Raw genomic sequence first — 17,417 nt, 5'->3', positions numbered from 1 at the left:
AAAATTTATCTGTAACCCCAAAATCAATACTCAAGGTGCTTTTAGGATCATTCATCAATATGCACAAAGTGTTGAAAAATCTGAGTTGCCAAACGTGCACTTTCCTAGCTAAGGTCCAGCAAGGCAATAATCTGCCTTTGTTTTAGCTCTCATAGTATTATCAAGTATCTTTTTCATTGTCTATTTAGTGCCATGTTTTTACCATTTGTGTGCTTTTTGTTGGTGGTGTCACCATTTAAAATAGTCCCCATGCATAGTGCTGTCTAGTGTTCCTGAGTGTAAGGTGGCTGTGCCTTATGGAGAAAATAGGTGTGTTAGATAACCTTTGTTTAGGCATAAATTACAGTGCTGTTTACTCCTAGTTCAATGTTAACGAATCAACAATATATATTAAATAAAGTATCTTTAAACGGAAACATAAAATAAGGTTATATATTGATTAGTTGACAGAAATATTGTGACCAGAGAACACAAGAACCTAACTATGTATTTTCCCTAGGAGCAAATGGTTCCATATTCACTAATTCAGTATACATGGTAGCTTTATAGATGATAACTACCAGCTGAACACAGTGGCTCACACCTGTAATCCCAGCACTTTGGGAGGCAGAGGGGAGAGAACCACTTGAGGCCAGAAGTTCGAGACCAACCTGGGCAACGTGTCAATACACTGTCTTAACAAAAAATAAAATAATTAGCCAGGCATGGTGGTATATGCTTGTAGTCCCAGCTACTCAGGAAGCTGAGGCTGGTGGATCACTTGAGCCCAGAAGTTTGAGGCCACAATGAGCTATGATGAGGCCACTGCACTCCAGTGTGGGTAACAGAGCAAGACTCCATCTCTCAAAACAATAATAACAAAAATGAAACTACCATTAATAATGAGAAATGATTGTATTTATAGGGGATGAACCACTTTTTCAAACTTATTTTCCAAGTAGTAATAAAAATGAGCTTTTATTATTTTACTTCATGAAACCTACTCAATAGCAAGTGTCAAGCCACCTTATTACTCATTAAGAGTCATTAATATGTACAGTGAAGTACTCTGTCAAACTTAGATTGCCATCTAGAGCACTTAAAAAGCTAGGTTTTAGTAGTATGAATTGTATGAATATCACATAGCCAATGGAGGCTTCTTTAATGTGTAAATGAGCGAGTTGATCAAACAGATTAGAGCAACATGGGATAGACTAAATTAAAAGGTTAAAGAATTACAAAAAAAAAAAAAAAAAAAAAGAATTACAAAACAATACTTAAAGAGATTGGCATATGTAACTTTTTAAATATTTATCAATAACTTCAAAATATTTTAAAGCAGAACAACTGTAGAATTTTTTGTATTTTAAAGAGACAGGATGGCTGCGCACAGTGGGTCACGCCTGTAATCCTAGCACTCTGGGAGCCTGAGGCAGGTTGATCGTTTGAGCTTAGGAGTTCGAGACCAGCCTGAGCAAAAGTGAGACGCCCTCTCTACCAAAAATAGAAAAAATTAGCCGGGTATGGTGGTGCATGCCTGTAGTCCCAGCTACTCGGGAGGCTGAAGCAGAAGAATAGCTTGAGCCTGGGAGTTTGAGGTTGCTGTGAGCTAGGCTGACACCACGGCACTCTAGCCAGGGAAACAGAATGAGACTGTCTCAAAATAAAATAAAATAAAATAAAAAATAAAATAAAATAAAATAAAATAAAATAAAATAAAATAAAATAAATAAAATAAAATAAAATAAAATAAAGAGATAGGGTCTCACTCTGTCACCAGGCTGAAGTGCACTGGCATGGTCATAGCTAACTGCGATCTCAAACTCTTCAGCTCAAGTGGTCCTCTTGCCTAAGCCTCCTGAGTATCTGAGATCACAGACGTGTGCCACCATGCTCAGCTAATTTCTTTTTAAATTTTTTTTAGAAACAGAGTCTCACTACATTGCCCAGGCTGATCTCAAGCTCCTGGTCTTAAGCAACTCTCCGCCTTGGCCTCCTGAAGTGTTGGGATTACAGTTGTGAGCCACTGCAACTAGCCAACTGTAGAATTAAAAAAAAAAAAATCCTTAGAAAACAAATTCAAAGGAGAAAACATAGATAATAGTTCTCATGTTGCTTTTAACAACTTTCTCTCCCAGATATCAAAAATTAATTTTATTAAAACTTTATTGTGGCCGGGCACAGTGGCTCACGCCTGTAATCCTAGCTCTCTGGGAGGCCGAGGCGGGTGGATCGTTTGAGCTCAGGAGTTCAAGACCAGCCTGAGCAAGAGGAAGACCCGTCTCTACTAAAAATAATAATAATAAAAAAAGTTAATTGGCCAACTGAAAATAGAAAAAAAAAATAAAGAAATTAAAAAAAAACAACTTTATTGTTTCTGCTACACAATTCCATTATTAAATAAAATTATGAAATTTGGCTTTATGAAATAAATCTTTCACAATTTCATCCAATATCTCATTACTCTGACTAGAAAACATTGTCTTTATGCTTCCATTCTACTTTTACCTTATTAAAATTCTTTATACTTATAATTATCACTTATATAGTATTTATTCACACATACATATAAAATGCATCTTTTACTTTATTTTACTTTTATGTTTTTTAAGAGATAAGAGTCTTGCTCTGTGTCTCAGGCTGGAGTACAGTGGCACAATCATAGCCTACTACAGTCTTACATCTTCTACTTTAAAAATATGAGTTTTTACCTCAAAAGTAATACAAAAATTACTCAAAATAATTTTTATTCTTTTTTATCAGACTATGTCTCCATATCAAAATAATTTTTTTTTTTTTTTTTTTTTGAGACAGAGTCTCACTTTGTTGCCCAGGCTAGAGTGAGTGCCGTGGCATCAGCCTACCTCACAGCAACCTCAATCTCCTGGGCTAAAGTGATCCTATTGCCTCAGCTTCCTGAGTAGCTGGGACTACAGGCATGCGCCACCATGCCCGGCTAATTATTATTATTTTTTTGTATATATATTTTTAGTTGGTCAATTGATTTTTTTCTATTTTTAGTAGAGACGGGGTCTCGCTCAGGCTGGTTTCGAACTCCTGACCTTGAGCAATCCTCCCGCCATGGCCTCACAGAGTGCTAGGATTACAGGCGTGAGCCACCGTGCCCAGCCCAAAATAATTATTAAATGGAATATAAACTTAAGTGTGAAAATCATAACTGTTAAACTATTAAAAGAAAATTTGGGAGAATATCTTTTATACTTTGGGGCTCAAAAAATGTCTTAAGGCTTAAATAAGCCATAAAAAGAATAAAACATAAGGCAAAAAAAAAAATCAGTGTATTTGACCACATCAAAATCTATAATTCCTTGCTGGGCATAGTGGCTCACGCCTGTAATCCTGGCACTAGGTGAGGCCAAGGTGGGTGGATCATTTGAGCTCAGGAGTTCGAGACCAGCCTGAGCAAGAGCAAGACCCCATCTCTACTAAAAAAATAGAAAGAAATTAGCTGGACAACTAAAACTATATATATAAAAAATTAGCCGGGCATGGTGGCACATGTCTATAGTCCCAGCTCCTTGGGAGGCTGAGGCAGGAAGATGGCTTGAGCCGAGGAGTTTAAGGTTGCTGTGAGCTAGGCTGACATCACGGCACTCACTCTAGCCCAGGCAACAAAGTGAGACTCTGTCTCAAAAAAAAAAAAAAAAAAAAAAATATTCACTGCAATACTATTCACAATAGCAAAATATTATAAACATCAATGTGTACTTATGGATTAATGGAAAAATTAAATCAATGAGATATTATAGAAGAGTTAAGAAAAACAAATCAAATCTACTACCTCTGACAGCTCTCAAAAGGTTTGTAAAAGGACAGTCCCGGTGGCTTACCACTATAATCCTAGCACTTTAAGAGGCTGAGGCAGGAGGATTACTTGAGGCCAGGGGTTCAAGATTAGCCTGAGCAAAAGCAAGACCCCCATCTCTACAAAAATTAGAAAAATTAGCTAGGCTTGGTGGTGTGCTGCTGTAGTCCCAGCTACTCAGGAGGCTGAGGTAGGAGGATTGCTTTAGTCTAGAAGTTTGAGACTGCAGTGAGCTATGATGACACCACTGCACCCTAGACAGGGAACAGAGTAAGACCCTGACTCTAAAAAAAGGGGTTGTAAAATACAGAATATCATTTATGTACATTTTTTAAAAAACAAAACACTATACTATATATTAATAGATCCCTATATATCTACATATAAAAAATGAACTATTTAGATTCATACCAAATTCATGATAATAGTCATCTGTAAGATGGGAGGAAAGGGGAATATGTATTGCAGTTTCTCAACTCTGGTGCTACTGACACTATTGATTGTTATGGAGGCTGTCCTGTACATAGTAGGACATTTAGCGATATCACTGGCCTCTACCCACTCGATAGCAGTAGCACCCTCTCCCCCGGTGTTGTAACAATCAAAAATGTCTTTAGACATAACTCCTGGGGGGAAAATTTGTTCCCTAGTTATAGGGAACAAAGAGGATTTTTACTTTATCTGAAAAGTTCTATTTATGTATTTAAAAATATAATGACTGGAAGCAAATTAGGAAAAAAGAAATCGTCAGGCCGGGCGCTGTGGCTCACGCCTGTAATCCTAGCTCTTGGGAGGCCGAGGCGGGCGGATTGCTCAAGGTCAGGAGTTCAAAACCAGCCTGAGCAAGAGCGAGACCCCGTCTCTACTATAAACAGAAAGAAATTAATTGGCCAACTGATATATATATATAAAAAAAAATTAGCCGGGCATAGTGGCGCATGCCTGTAGTCCCAGCTACTCGGGAGGCTGAGACAGCAGGATTGCTTGAGCCCAGGAGTTTGAGGTTGCTGTGAGCTAGGCTGACGCCACGGCACTCACTCTAGCCTGGACAACAAAGTGAGACTCTGTCTCAAAAAAAAAAAAAAAAAAAAAAAAAAAAAGAAATCGTCAATTAATTGTTAGTCCTGGGTGTTAAGCACCTAAGTGCGTGTTATATTATTTGTTACTTTTTTCTGTTTTTTTCCACCTAATGAAAGATATTCATGAATTACCATATGGCCCAACAATCCCACTTCTGGGTATATATCTAAAAGAATTGAAAGTGGATCTCAAAGAGATACGTGCACACCCATGATTACAGAATCATTATTCACTATAGCTAAGAGGTAGGCCGGGCGCAGTGGCTCACACCTGTAATCCTAGCACTCTGGGAGGCCGAAATGGGTGGATTGCTCAAGGTCAGGAGTTTGAAACCAGCCTGAGCAAGAGCCAGACCCCGTCTCTACTATAAATAGAAAGAAATTTATTGGCCAACTAATATATAGAAAAAATTAGCTGGGCATGGTGGCGAATGTCCTTATTAAAAATAGAAAAAAATTAGCCAGGCAACTAAAAATAAAAAAATAAAAAAATTAGTCAGGCGTGGTGATACACACCTGTAGTCCCAGCTACCTGGGAGGCTGACATAGGAGAATCGCTCGAGACCAAGAGTTTGAGGTTGCTGTGAGCTAGGCTGATGCTACAATACTCTAACCCAGGTGACAGAGTGAGACTCTGTCTCGGAAAAAAAAAGAAAGAAAAGAAAAAAAGAAGAGTCCCAGGCAAACCAGGACAAGTTGTTTACCTAGTAAGGTTAAACACTTTTTTTTTTTTTTAAAGAAATGGTATCTTGCTATGTTGCCCAGGCTGAAGTGATCCTCCTGCCTCAGCTTCCCGAGTAACTGGGACTACGGATGCATGCCACAGTGCCTGACTAAACATCTTTTTATATTTATTGCTTATTTGTGTTTTTCCTTTAGCTTGTGATAGTCTTTGCTCATTTTAATCCTATTTATAAAAAGCTTAATTTGCTTATATTTTTCTTTAACTTAACATTATTTTGTAACCATTTTCCTCTGGTTTTTTTTTTTGAGACAGAGTCTAGCTTTGTTGCCCAGGCTAGAGTGAGTGCTGTGGCGTCAGGCTAGCTCACAGCAACCCCAAACTCCTGGGCTCAAGCAATCCTTCTGCCTCAGCCTCCCTAGTAGCTGGGACTACAGGCATGCACCACCATGCCCGGCTAATTTTTTCTATATATATTAATTGGCCAATTAATTTCTTTCTATTTATAGTAGAGATGGGGTCTCGCTCTTGCTCAGGCTGGTTTTGAACTCCTGACCTTGAGCAATCCGCCCGCCTTGGCCTCCCAGAGTGCTAGGATTGCAGGCATGAGCCACTGCGCCTGGCCTATCCTCTGTTTTTTGCATAGTGATCACACTAAAAATTTTTTAGGCTCTACTCTTCCATCTTAGCTTAATTAACTATTCCCTTCTTTGGAAAATTTAGGTCATCAAATTGTCCTAATATAAACATTCTGTTTACCCCAAAGGGATATTGTAAGAGCCAAAAGAGAGAATATGAAGTATCTCTAAAACTTGAATGAGGGCGATGATGGTGGTGATGGTAGAGGAGGCTGGTTAATAATGGGAACACCCTTTTTTTTTTTTTTTTTTTTTTTTTTGAGACAGAGTCTCACTTTTGTTGCCCAGGCTAGAGTGAGTGCCGTGGCGTCAGCCTAGCTCACAGCAACCTCAAACTCCTGGGCTCAAACGATCCTCCTGCCTCAGCCTCCCAAGTAGCTGGGACTACAGGCATGTGCCACCATGCCCGGCTAGTTTTTTGTATATATATTTTTAGTTGGTCAATTAATTTCTTTCTATTTTTAGTAGAGACGGGGTCTCGCTCAGGATGGTTTCGAACTCCCAACCTCGAGCAATCCGCCCGCCTCGGCCTCCCAGAGTGCTAGGATTACAGGCGTGAGCCACCGCGCCCGGCCTGGGAACACCCTTAATAACAGCTAGAATTGTGCATTCCTTTAGTATAAACCCACAAAAAATGCTGAAGCCCAGGGCAGTTCATTAAATATTTTTAAATTTATAATTATCTGTTATAATCTCATTTCTAAGAAGTCCTTATAATACTTAATCAGGCAGCCCCCAAAAGAAAGCAGTTTGTCATCATTATCACTTTCTCTGCCTAAAATTTGTGCATTTCTTGAAAAATTGTCATTTGAGGCCACTTTATACACTTTGTTCCCTGAAATGTATTAGTCACTTCTTCTTCTCTGTATAGTCAGAAAAAACTTCATTCTATAGGCACTCACCTTGGCCAAATCAAAAGGTGTTTTGACCTCTGCAGTTGTGTCAGGTTCAGCAAAAGCAGGAACTTCCTGTTTGTTTCTCCCTTTCCGCCTACCACGCTTTAGTTGGTCTCCTGATCTCTGTCCATCTAAAATTTCTTTAAAGAAAAAAAAAAAAATCACAGATAATAGCAGGATGCTGAAAATCTATAGCTAATAAATGGAAGATGATGCTTAATATTTAGAGTTGAAATAACCAATCAAGCAGATTTTTAATTATTGCTTTCTCTCAAGTCAGAATTAAATTTAAACCATCATTTTAAAGATTACAGCCAATGGTAAAGAACTCAAACAACTAGCTGGGATATTTTAGCTTATATAATAATAATGATTTAGATTATTTAGGTTGCTGTTCATCTTTTATACTATTTAATTACTTATAAATGCTATTCATATTATAGTCAGTCGACATTTTACTTTCATCTAGGTATGCACATAACTGAAAAACGTTTCTTTAGGCCAGGCATGGTGGCTCACACCTGTAACTCTAGCACTCTGGGAGGCTGAGGTGGGCGGATTGCTCAAGGTCAGGAGTTTGAAACCAGCCTGAGCAAGAGCAAGATCCTGTCTCTACTAAAAATAGAAAGAAATTAGCCAAACAATTAAACATATATAGAAAAATTAGCCGGGCATGGTGGCACATGCCTGTAGCCCCAGCTATTCAGGAGGCTGAGGCAGTAGGATCACTTGAGCCCAGGAGTTTGAGGTTGCTGTGAGCTAGGCTGACGCCACGGCACTCTAGCCAGGGTAATAGAGTGAGATTCTGTCTCAAAAAAATAAAATAAAATAAAATAAAATAAAATAAAATAAAATAAAATAAAATAAAATAAAATAAAATGAAATAAAATGAAATAAAAATTTAAAAGTTTCTTTAATCCATCTTTAAATTTTTTGAATTATTCCGAAACCACATTTATATCCATACACAGGTATGTTTGTGAGATTTTCTAAATTGAAAAAGTCTGAACTAGAACAATATTCATCATGATTGAATAGAACTACAAATATGAATATTTATGATTCTGCTTAAGTTTGCTATAAAGAAATAAAAGATGGTAAAAAACACCAAGTCCCTTAAACCTGCCCATTTACCAATATTTCAACCATTAGTTAATTATATTAACTTACCATCTTTTTTTAAGCACTGTTGCAAAGGATCAGAAATCAACTCTTGATCATTCTTTTGCCATTTGGTTATAAGCTCTTCTATGAATTGACCTTTTTTGCCTTCATTTCCCTGAAGGAGATCAGTAACATACTCTCGTATCTCTTCGGCACTCTCAATTGACAAAACATACCTCAAGAGGCAAAACATACAAGTTGTTGAAACAAGGCTAGCATACAGTATGTTTTTTAATAATCATAATAAGAGATCAAGGTAGTAAAAAAAACATTCATTAACCTATCAATGTTTACTGTGAGCCAAGTACTATGTTAGATGCTAGAAATATAATTTTGATTAAGACAAAGACTTTGATCTCAAGTAGTTCATAATCTAACCTTCATATGTATTTGACCATTTACTAGTTCTCCATATTTCTAGAATCAAATCAGTGTTGTCAGAGGTTATGGGGCTGTCTTTACCAATGGAATATTTCCTATGACTATATAGTCACCATATTTTCCTGGAAACGATACAAATACTTAATCTTTATATTGGAAAATCTAAAATTTCTCTTACTTTTGCTAATGATACGAATATATACTACAATCTAACCAGTTTCTGAGTAAACATTCTTAAAATCTGGGCACAGTGGCTCATGCTTATAAATCCTAGCACTTTGAGAGGCCAAGGCAGGAAGATTGCCTGAGGCCAGGAGTTCTAGAGTAGCCTGGGCAACATAGTGAGACCCCTATCTACAAAAAAATAGAAAAATTAGCTGGGTGTGGTGGTGCATGCCTGTACTCCCAGCTACTAAGAAGGGTGAGGCAGGAGGATTGCCTGAGCCCAGGAGTTTGAGGTTGCAGTGAGCTATAATGACACCACCGCCCTCTAGCCCAGGGAACAAAGAGAAACTCTGTCTCAAAACAAAAAAATTATAAATCGAGATTAGCATCAAATCAAAATAAGCAGATCTGTTAAGGAAATGTTTTAAAGTGTTTCTTAAATGAAATGGGGTAGGAGTATAAGTTAGTACAATTTTTCTAGAGATAAATCAGCCAATGTATTTCAAGTCCTTTAAAAATGATTCAATAATTCTATTTATAGGACCCTGTGAAATAAGAGTCATAGAAAAATGTATACAAAACAAGTTAACTGAGGCCGGGCGCAGTGGCTCACGCCTGTAATCCTACCACTCTGGGAGGCCGAGGCAGGCAGATAGCTCGAGGTCAGGAGTTGGAAACCAGCCTGAGCAAGAGCGAGACCCCGTCTCTATTATAAATAGAAAGAAATTAATTGGCCAACTAATATATATAGAAAAAATTAGCTGGGCATGGTGGCGCATGCCTGTAGTCCCAGCTACTAGGGAGGCTGAGGCAGTAGGATTGCTTGAGCCCAGGGGTCTGAGGTTGCTGTGAGCTAGGCTGACGCCACGGCACTCACTCTAGCCTGGGCAACAAAGTGAGACTCTGTCTCAAAAAAAAAAAAGTTAACTGAATAATTATTTGAATTAGTGAAAAACTAGAAACTATTTAAAACATTAAAACATCCATTGATAGGGGAAAGGGTAAATGAATGGAGTTTTTGGGTTTTACAAACTGGAATACAATGCCATCACTAAAAGTGAAATTTTTGAGTAATTATCATTGACCTCAGAAAATGCTCCCATAATAAAATGGTAAGGAAAATAGAAGAAACTACATATGATCCTAATTGCTATAAATGGAAGGTCTATATATACTTATATGTAGAAAAAAGGCTAGGTTATACACCAAAATGATTACTACTGACTGGTAGAATTAAAGGCAGTTTTTATTTTTAGTTTCTTTTTTCCCTACAATGAATATGTTTTGAAAATTTATTACATTAAAATATGTATATGGGTTGGGCATGGTGACTCACGCCTGTAATCCTAGCACTCTGGGAGGCAGATCACTCAAGATCAGGAGTTCAAAACCAGCCTAACCAAGAGCAAGACCCCATCTCTACTAAAAATAGAAAGAAATTAATTGGCCAACTAAAAATATGTAGAAAAAAAGTTAGCCGGGCATGGATGGAGGCACATGCCTGTAGTCCCAGCTACTTGGGAGGCTGAGGCAGGAGGATGGCTTGAGCCCAGGAGTTTGAGGTTCCTGTGAGCTAGGCTGATGCCATGGCACTCTAGCCCAGGCAACAAAGCAAGACCCTGTCAAAAAAAAAAAAAAAAAAAAAATGGCCGGGCGTTGTGGCTCACGCCTGTAATCCTAGCACTTTGGGAGGCCGAGGCGGGCGGATTGCTCAAGGTCAGGAGTTCGAAACCAGCCTGAGTGAGACCCCGTCTCTACCAAAAATAGAAATAAATTAATTGACCAACTAAAATATATATATATACAAAAAATTAGCCGGGCATGGTGGCGCATGCCTGTAGTCCCAGCTACTTGGGAGGCTGAGGCAGTAGGATCGCTGAGCCCTGGAGATTGAGGTTGCTGTGAGCCAGGCTGACGCCACCGCACTCACTCTAGCCTGGGCAACAAAGTGAGACTCTGTCTCAAAAAAAAAAAAAAAAAAAAAAAAAAAAAAAAAAAATATATATATATATATATATATATATATATATATATATATATATGTACACGAAAAATACACCAAGAGAAACAGTGGTTATTTCCAGTTTGTGATATGGTAATTTTGGTTTCTTCATTTTCTTTTTCTTTTTTTTTTGAGACAGAGTCTTGCTTTGTTGCCTGGGCTAGAGTGCTGTGGCGTCAGCCTAGATCACAGCAACCTCAAACTCCTGGGCTCAAGCCATCTTCCTGCCTCAGCCTCCCGAGTAGCTGGGACTACAGGCATGTGCCACCATGCCCCACTAATTTTTTTATTTTTAGTAGAGATAGGGTCTCACTCTTGCTCAGGCTGGTTTCAAACTCCTGACCTCAAGCAATCCTTCTGCCTCGGCCTCCCAGAGTGCTAGGATTACAGGTGTGAGCCACCACACCTGGTCTATCATTTTCTTATTTCTATACTTTTCTACAGTGAATGTCTTCTCATTACAGAAGAAGGAAGTAATCAAAATCACTTATGTCAATTGTCAGAACATAAAAGAAAAAGATTAGTTATAAATTAAGATATAAGACCCTCAAAGTTTAATAAGATCTGAATTAGAATTCAGACACACTAGTATGAAATGCAAGAAAAATTTTAATAATGCCATATCCTTTAAATTTGAAAAAAATCATGAAATTACCCGATGATTGGTAGCCTAGGTACTGGATTCTTTTCCTAGTGTAGTGGTGAAACTGCAGAGTTATGATCTATAGGTAAACAAACCTGTACCTTTGGGCCTTATTTATCAGTATCTTCTAATCACCACAGATTGGGGGGGGGGAAGACACATTTTTTTCAGGACTTATACATTTTAATCATCTTGACCCCCAAACTTGCCAGCCCCCACCAAAGATTAATTGCTATCAAAGACTCATAGATCTATAAGGAATCTCAAGGCATCATTTAACCCTGGAGTTTTCAAACCACCAGGGAAGCAAAAAGAGTTCCAGAGCTATTTAAATAAGTGTTATTTTAACTATTTAACAAAGTGTAATAAAGACCATTCATCCAAATGTGATATATAACAAATCTTATCAAAATAGAGTCAACCAAAACATGAACATGAAGATTCTGGAATAAAATTTATTTCGCTAACTCTGTACAGATCTCCATGTTTATAAATGTGTCATTGATTTGGAAGTTAATAGCTCTGTGATTTTTTTAAATTCAGGCCACTAATTAAATTGTTGAAGTTAGTGCACAATTGTAGTACACTTGGGTAATTCTCAATTCAATGGCAGGCAAGACATAGCAAATGGTTTCATCATAGCATAATAGCCTATTGTGCAATAACATATGAATGCGTAATAAGTGGTTGAAATAGTATTATATGAGAGGTAGCTTCAGTACTTAAAGTACTGAACAGTACTTACTTACCTAACTTATATTAATGATAAAAAATGCAAGCAAGTGTTTAGCCACATTTAGTGCTTCAACTTTAAAACAGAAATTTCTTATCACTTCACTTTCATGAGTGTGATAAGTTTAATTGAGGAAAACTTGAGTTTGCAAAACGACCTATTAAACTCCTATCCATGAGAATCAGAATTTTCTTTTCTTTTCTTTTTTGAGACAGAGTCTCACTCTCTTGCCTGGGCCAGAGTGCTGTGGCATCAGCCTAGCTCACAGCAACCTCAAACTCCTGGGCTCAAGCAATCCTGCTGCCTCAGCCTCCCTAGTAGCTGGGACTACAGGCATGCACCACCATGCCCGGCTAATTTTTTCTATATATATATTAGTTGGCCAATTAATTTCTTTCTATTTATAGTAGAGATGGGGTCTCCAGACGCTCTTGCTCAGGCTGGTTTGGAACTCCGGACCTCGAGCAATCCGCCCACCTCAGCCTCCCATAGTGCTAGGATTACAGGCATGAGCCACCGCACCCGGCCTGAGTGACTTTATAATATGTGGTAAATTCAAATTTATATTTATGTTAGTAAAACCCACTTTTTTCTGTTTTACATATTTCAAAGTCTCCTTATTTCATTTGCTAGCATTCCACTGCTTTATATAATGTTTGAAAACAGCTTGATTTTGCCTTCAAATAAAGGTAAAGCCAATCCATATGATTTGGCTGTTTTTTTGGTAGTCTATTCCAGTGTTCAAAAAAAAAAATCCTTTAAAATAGCTGTCTTAATTCTCTCCTAGCCAACAAGTCTATCTTCTCCCAAACTCAGAAACTCACCTTACTTCTTACAAAAGTCCTAGAATCACAATTTTGGTTTCAGTATCAATGAACAAGGAATCAAATTAAGGTTCCTTGATCAAGTCTCACTTCTGCAGCTTTCTCCCCTGCCTGAAGACTGTGCATTTACAACTCTGTTCTCCTTTAGTTTTCAAGTGAAAGTCAACCCTTCCAGTAGACCTTCCCAGTTTCTCCAATCTTAATGAAGATCCTTTATTTCATGCTACCACAATCCCCTCTACTTCCCCCACCTCAGCACTTATCAGTGAAGCAGAAACAAATTATCTTGATCGTCTTTGTTGCCACAGCAACTTGCATGTAGTAGTAGCGCAACAAATGTTCGTTAATCAATTTAAAGCAGGTATTAGACCATGTTCAATTCATAAGAATCATAAAACATTAACGATAAGCTCTGCTAAGTATTCATTTTATGGATGAGGACACCAAGATAAAGTAAAATTAAGTTGTCCAAGGTTCCAAAACTGGTAAATGATAACAGAAAACAAAACCTGCGACTTCCAAGTCAGGAGCTATATAATATTTGCACTGTATCACGCTGTCCTCATTTAAATTTCAAGTCCTATCTGACACAACTCAGACTGGGCGAACTAAAACGTTCCGAGTAAGGAATTTCTACACAGACAATTTGACTTGCCCCTTTCTCCAGAATCTATAAGGAAACTGGCTCCGGTACAGTTTTACAGGTTTAATTAATACAGATTTGGTGTTTTCGTAGGAAAAAAGGCCCCACCGGGAGTTTGTACAGCCTGTCACACTATTCCAGAAGCTAAATTATAAAGGTGGAGGTGAAAATTCGGCGCCTACAAACCGACTGCAGCCCTTTTATCACATTTCTTCTCTCAACTTTTCAGGACTGGCCGCTTCCCCATTCGCTCAGCCAGTGCACAACCCAAGCTCCTTCCCGCCCCGGATCCCAGCCAGTCTCACTGTATGATCTCCTCGCTGACATCCAGACCGAAAGTTTTCCGCAACTGCTGGGTGCACCAGTGCACCAGCTGCTCCCCGGACGCCGCCCCAGCCACCGCCATTTTCCCCAGCCGGAACCAGCTGGGCTATAAAAACCCCACGTCCTGCGCCGGACTAGTTCCCTTCGCAACACCGACCTTGCTCACGCGGGTTCCGCCAGCCTGCACCTCCCCGCGCTGTCGCACCGCCTCCAGTGAAGATCCCGCCCACCTGTGCTGCCTCCTGCTTCTTCCCGCTTCCTTGTCTGTTTACGTTTGTGTCCGAACGCCATCTGTCGTGACTGTACCACATCAAGGAGGGTCATTGGCAATTCTGCTGAGAAGACAGTACAAATAAAAACTACAGTTTGGGAGAGAAAAAAACAATATCCGGAGACATGAGGGATCAGCTTTTTTTTTTTTTTTTTGCCCAGCTTTCTCTACAAGTTCCAACACGAGGCCAGCTTCAGCTGGGCGTGGTGGCGCTTGCCTATAATGGGCTAGGTAGGATCACTTGAACCTGGGAGTTGGAAGCTGCTGAGAGTTGTGATCACCCCACTGCACTCTAGTCTGGGCGGCAGAGGGAGAACCGGTCTCACATAAATAAAGCACTGTAACAAGAAAAAGAAAAAAAAGGGTGCTTTTTGTTGTTTTTTTAAACAGGCCAGGTTTAAATCATTATGGTTTTATGTAAAATAAAACAGCACTGTAAACTCTAGTGAGCGCTAAACGTTTTTGCTCTGGTGGTGGTGGTGCTTATAGTTGGATACTAGAATCACACTGCTAAAACCTCTGGGATGTTCCGTTCAAATCTGAAAGCCTCAGAACCAGGGAAGCCATTGGTGTTATTATCCGTCTCAAGGCCTTAAAGCCTGGAGTTCTGATGTCCAAGAGCCGAGAAGGAAAGTGTCCAGCTTCAGGAGAAAGAGAGGAATTTTTTTTTCTCTCCTTTTTTTGGTCTTTTCAGGTCACCTGCTGACTGGATGGTGCTCTGCTTACATTGAGAGTGGGTCTGCCCTACTCAGTCCGCTGACTCACATGCCAATGCCTTTTGGACACACCTTCACAGAGACACCCACAAGTAATGCTTTATCAGTTCTCTAAGGATTCCTTAATACAATCAAGGTGATACCTAAAATTAACCATAAGAGTCCCCATAACTAAAATATTAACTTCTTGAACCACAGACTATGGCTTAAGTCTTTTTGTATAATAGAACTTAGTACATTATACAAATTATGATGAAATAAGTATGTGCTCAAGAATAACATAGGCAGGCCAGGTATGGTGGCTCACGCCTATGATACCAGTGCTTTGGGAAGCCAAGGTGACAGGATCACTTGAGGCCAGGAGTTCAAGACTAACCTGGACAACATTCAAGACCTCATATCTACAAAAATTTAAAAATTAGCTGGGTCTGTGGCATCTGGCTATAGTTTCAGCTACTTGGGTGCTTGAGGCAGGAGAATTTCTTAAGCCCAGGATTTTGAGGTTACAGTGAGCTGTGATCACACCACTGTACTCCATCCTAGGTGACAGAAAATGACCCTGTCTCCAGGGGCAAAAAACCAAAAGAATAACATAGGTATTATTTTTTCATACAACATATGTTAATTATTATGATCTCTAGTTTGTAATGTATATGATATAATGCCATTTACAATCATTATCATTTATTAAAATACATTTCTAAGGCCAGGCTCGGTGGCTCATGCTTGTAATCTTACTTAGTACTTTGGGAGTCTGAGCAGGGGGATTTCTCGAGGTCAGGAGTTCAAGACCAGCTTGAGCAAAAGGAAGACCCTGTCTCCACAAAAAATAGAAAAACTAGCTGGATATGGTGGTGTGCACCTGTAGTCCCAGCTACTCAGGAGGCTGAGGCAGGAGGATTGCTTGAGCTGAGGAGTTTGAGGTTCCCATTGCAACCTATGATGACATCACTGTGCTCATGTTGGGGTGACAGAGACTGCCTCAAAAAAAAAAAGATATATATATTTCTGCCTGAGCACTGCAAACACACCCATTTAACATGACTTAAAGATATTCTTTGGTATCAATTTAGGCAGAAATTTCATCCATATGCACTACAAGTTTTCTTAAGGCCCTAGGCCTTAGAAATTTTCAGGTTCATACCACACAACTCTCTGTGTTTTATTTAATTGTCAAGGAGAATCATTTCTTTTCTTTTTTTTTTTTTTTTTTTTGAGACAGAGTCTCACTTTGTTGCCCAGGCTAGAGTGAGTGCCGTGGCATCAGCCTAGCTCACAGCAACCTCAAACTCCTGGGCTCAAGCAATCCTTCTGCCTCAACCTCCTGAGTAGCAGGGACTACAGGCATGCGCCACCATGCTCAGCTAATTTTTTTCTATATATATTAGTTGGCCAATTAATTTCTTTCTATTTATAGTAGAGATGGGGTCTCGCTCTTACTCAGGCTGGTTTGGAACTCCGAACCTCAAGCAATCCGCCTGCCTCGGCCTCCCAGAATGCTAGGATTATAGGTGTGAGCCACTGTGCCCGGCCAAGGAGAATCATTTCTGCAAAGGAAACATTTCAATTAAGAATTTTTACTAGGCTACCAGTCATATTGGATTAGAGGGGAAAAAAAGAAATTTTACTAGGCATAACTCCTTTTTTTTTCTCTAACATGCATTCTTCATTGTCATCACTGGTATTAAAAAGACAAACATACAAACCAAAACAAACACATACAACCATAGTATAATAATATGTAGACTGTCCCTGTGTGAAAATGTATATTTGCAATTCTTGCTGCAATTTACTTGGCAGGTAAGTTGGGAGAAAAGAATAGCAGATTCTCTCTTCAGGAATGTGGGATGTGAGTTCAAATTAAGTAATTCAGGCCTATGTAGAAGCCGCTTTAACTAAAAAGGAAATAATGACATTTAAGAATCACTGTGGGTGCAGTGGCTCATACCAACAATCCCAGCATTTGGGAGGCCGAGGTGGTAAGATTGCTTAAGCCCAGGAGTTGGAAACTTCCAATACAGAGAGACCCCTGTCTACACACACACACACACACACACACACACACATACAAATCAGCTGGGTGATGCATGTCTGTAGTCCCATTTACTTGGAAGCTTAGGCAGAGGATCAATTAAAGGAGACTCTTATCTTTTTTAAAAAAAAAAAGGCCAGCACGGTGGCTCATGCCTGTAATCCTACCACTCTGGGAGGCTGACTCAGGAGGATTGCTCAAGGTCAGGAGTTCAAAACCAGCCTCATCAAGAGCGAGACCTGTCTCTACTAAAAATAGAAATTAATTGGCCAACTAAAAATATATAGAGAAAAAATTAGCCAGGCACAGTGGCGTGTGCCTATAGTCCCAGCTACTCAGGAGGCTGAGGCAGGAGGATCGCTTGAGCCTAGGAATTGAGGTTGCTGTGAGCTAGGCTGATGCCAGGGCACTCTAGCTGG

The 17,417-nt window shown here is 39.3% G+C and overlaps 1 protein-coding gene across 2 annotated transcripts in view; it reads right to left on the bottom strand.

Annotated features, from left to right (window-relative positions):
* Positions 1 to 14,108, bottom strand: part of TRIP4 (thyroid hormone receptor interactor 4) — a 72,645-nt gene extending 58,537 nt beyond the window's left edge. For both annotated transcript variants that reach the window (XM_012758582.3, XM_076004476.1), the window contains exons 1-3: positions 13,961 to 14,108; positions 8,271 to 8,440; positions 7,107 to 7,240 (exon numbers count right to left, since the gene is read on the bottom strand). In XM_012758582.3, the coding sequence (XP_012614036.2) occupies positions 7,107 to 7,240; positions 8,271 to 8,440; positions 13,961 to 14,061 (405 nt within the window). In that variant the 5' untranslated portion in view covers positions 14,062 to 14,108. The remainder of the gene's footprint in view (positions 1 to 7,106; positions 7,241 to 8,270; positions 8,441 to 13,960) is intronic.
* Positions 14,109 to 17,417: the final 3,309 nt, after the last annotated feature.

Source organism: Microcebus murinus, chromosome 6 (assembly GCF_040939455.1).
Source record: "Microcebus murinus isolate Inina chromosome 6, M.murinus_Inina_mat1.0, whole genome shotgun sequence".
NCBI lineage: Eukaryota > Metazoa > Chordata > Mammalia > Primates > Cheirogaleidae > Microcebus > Microcebus murinus.
Note: the sequence above shows the minus strand (reverse complement) of the source record. Positions and strands in the feature narration are given on the sequence as shown.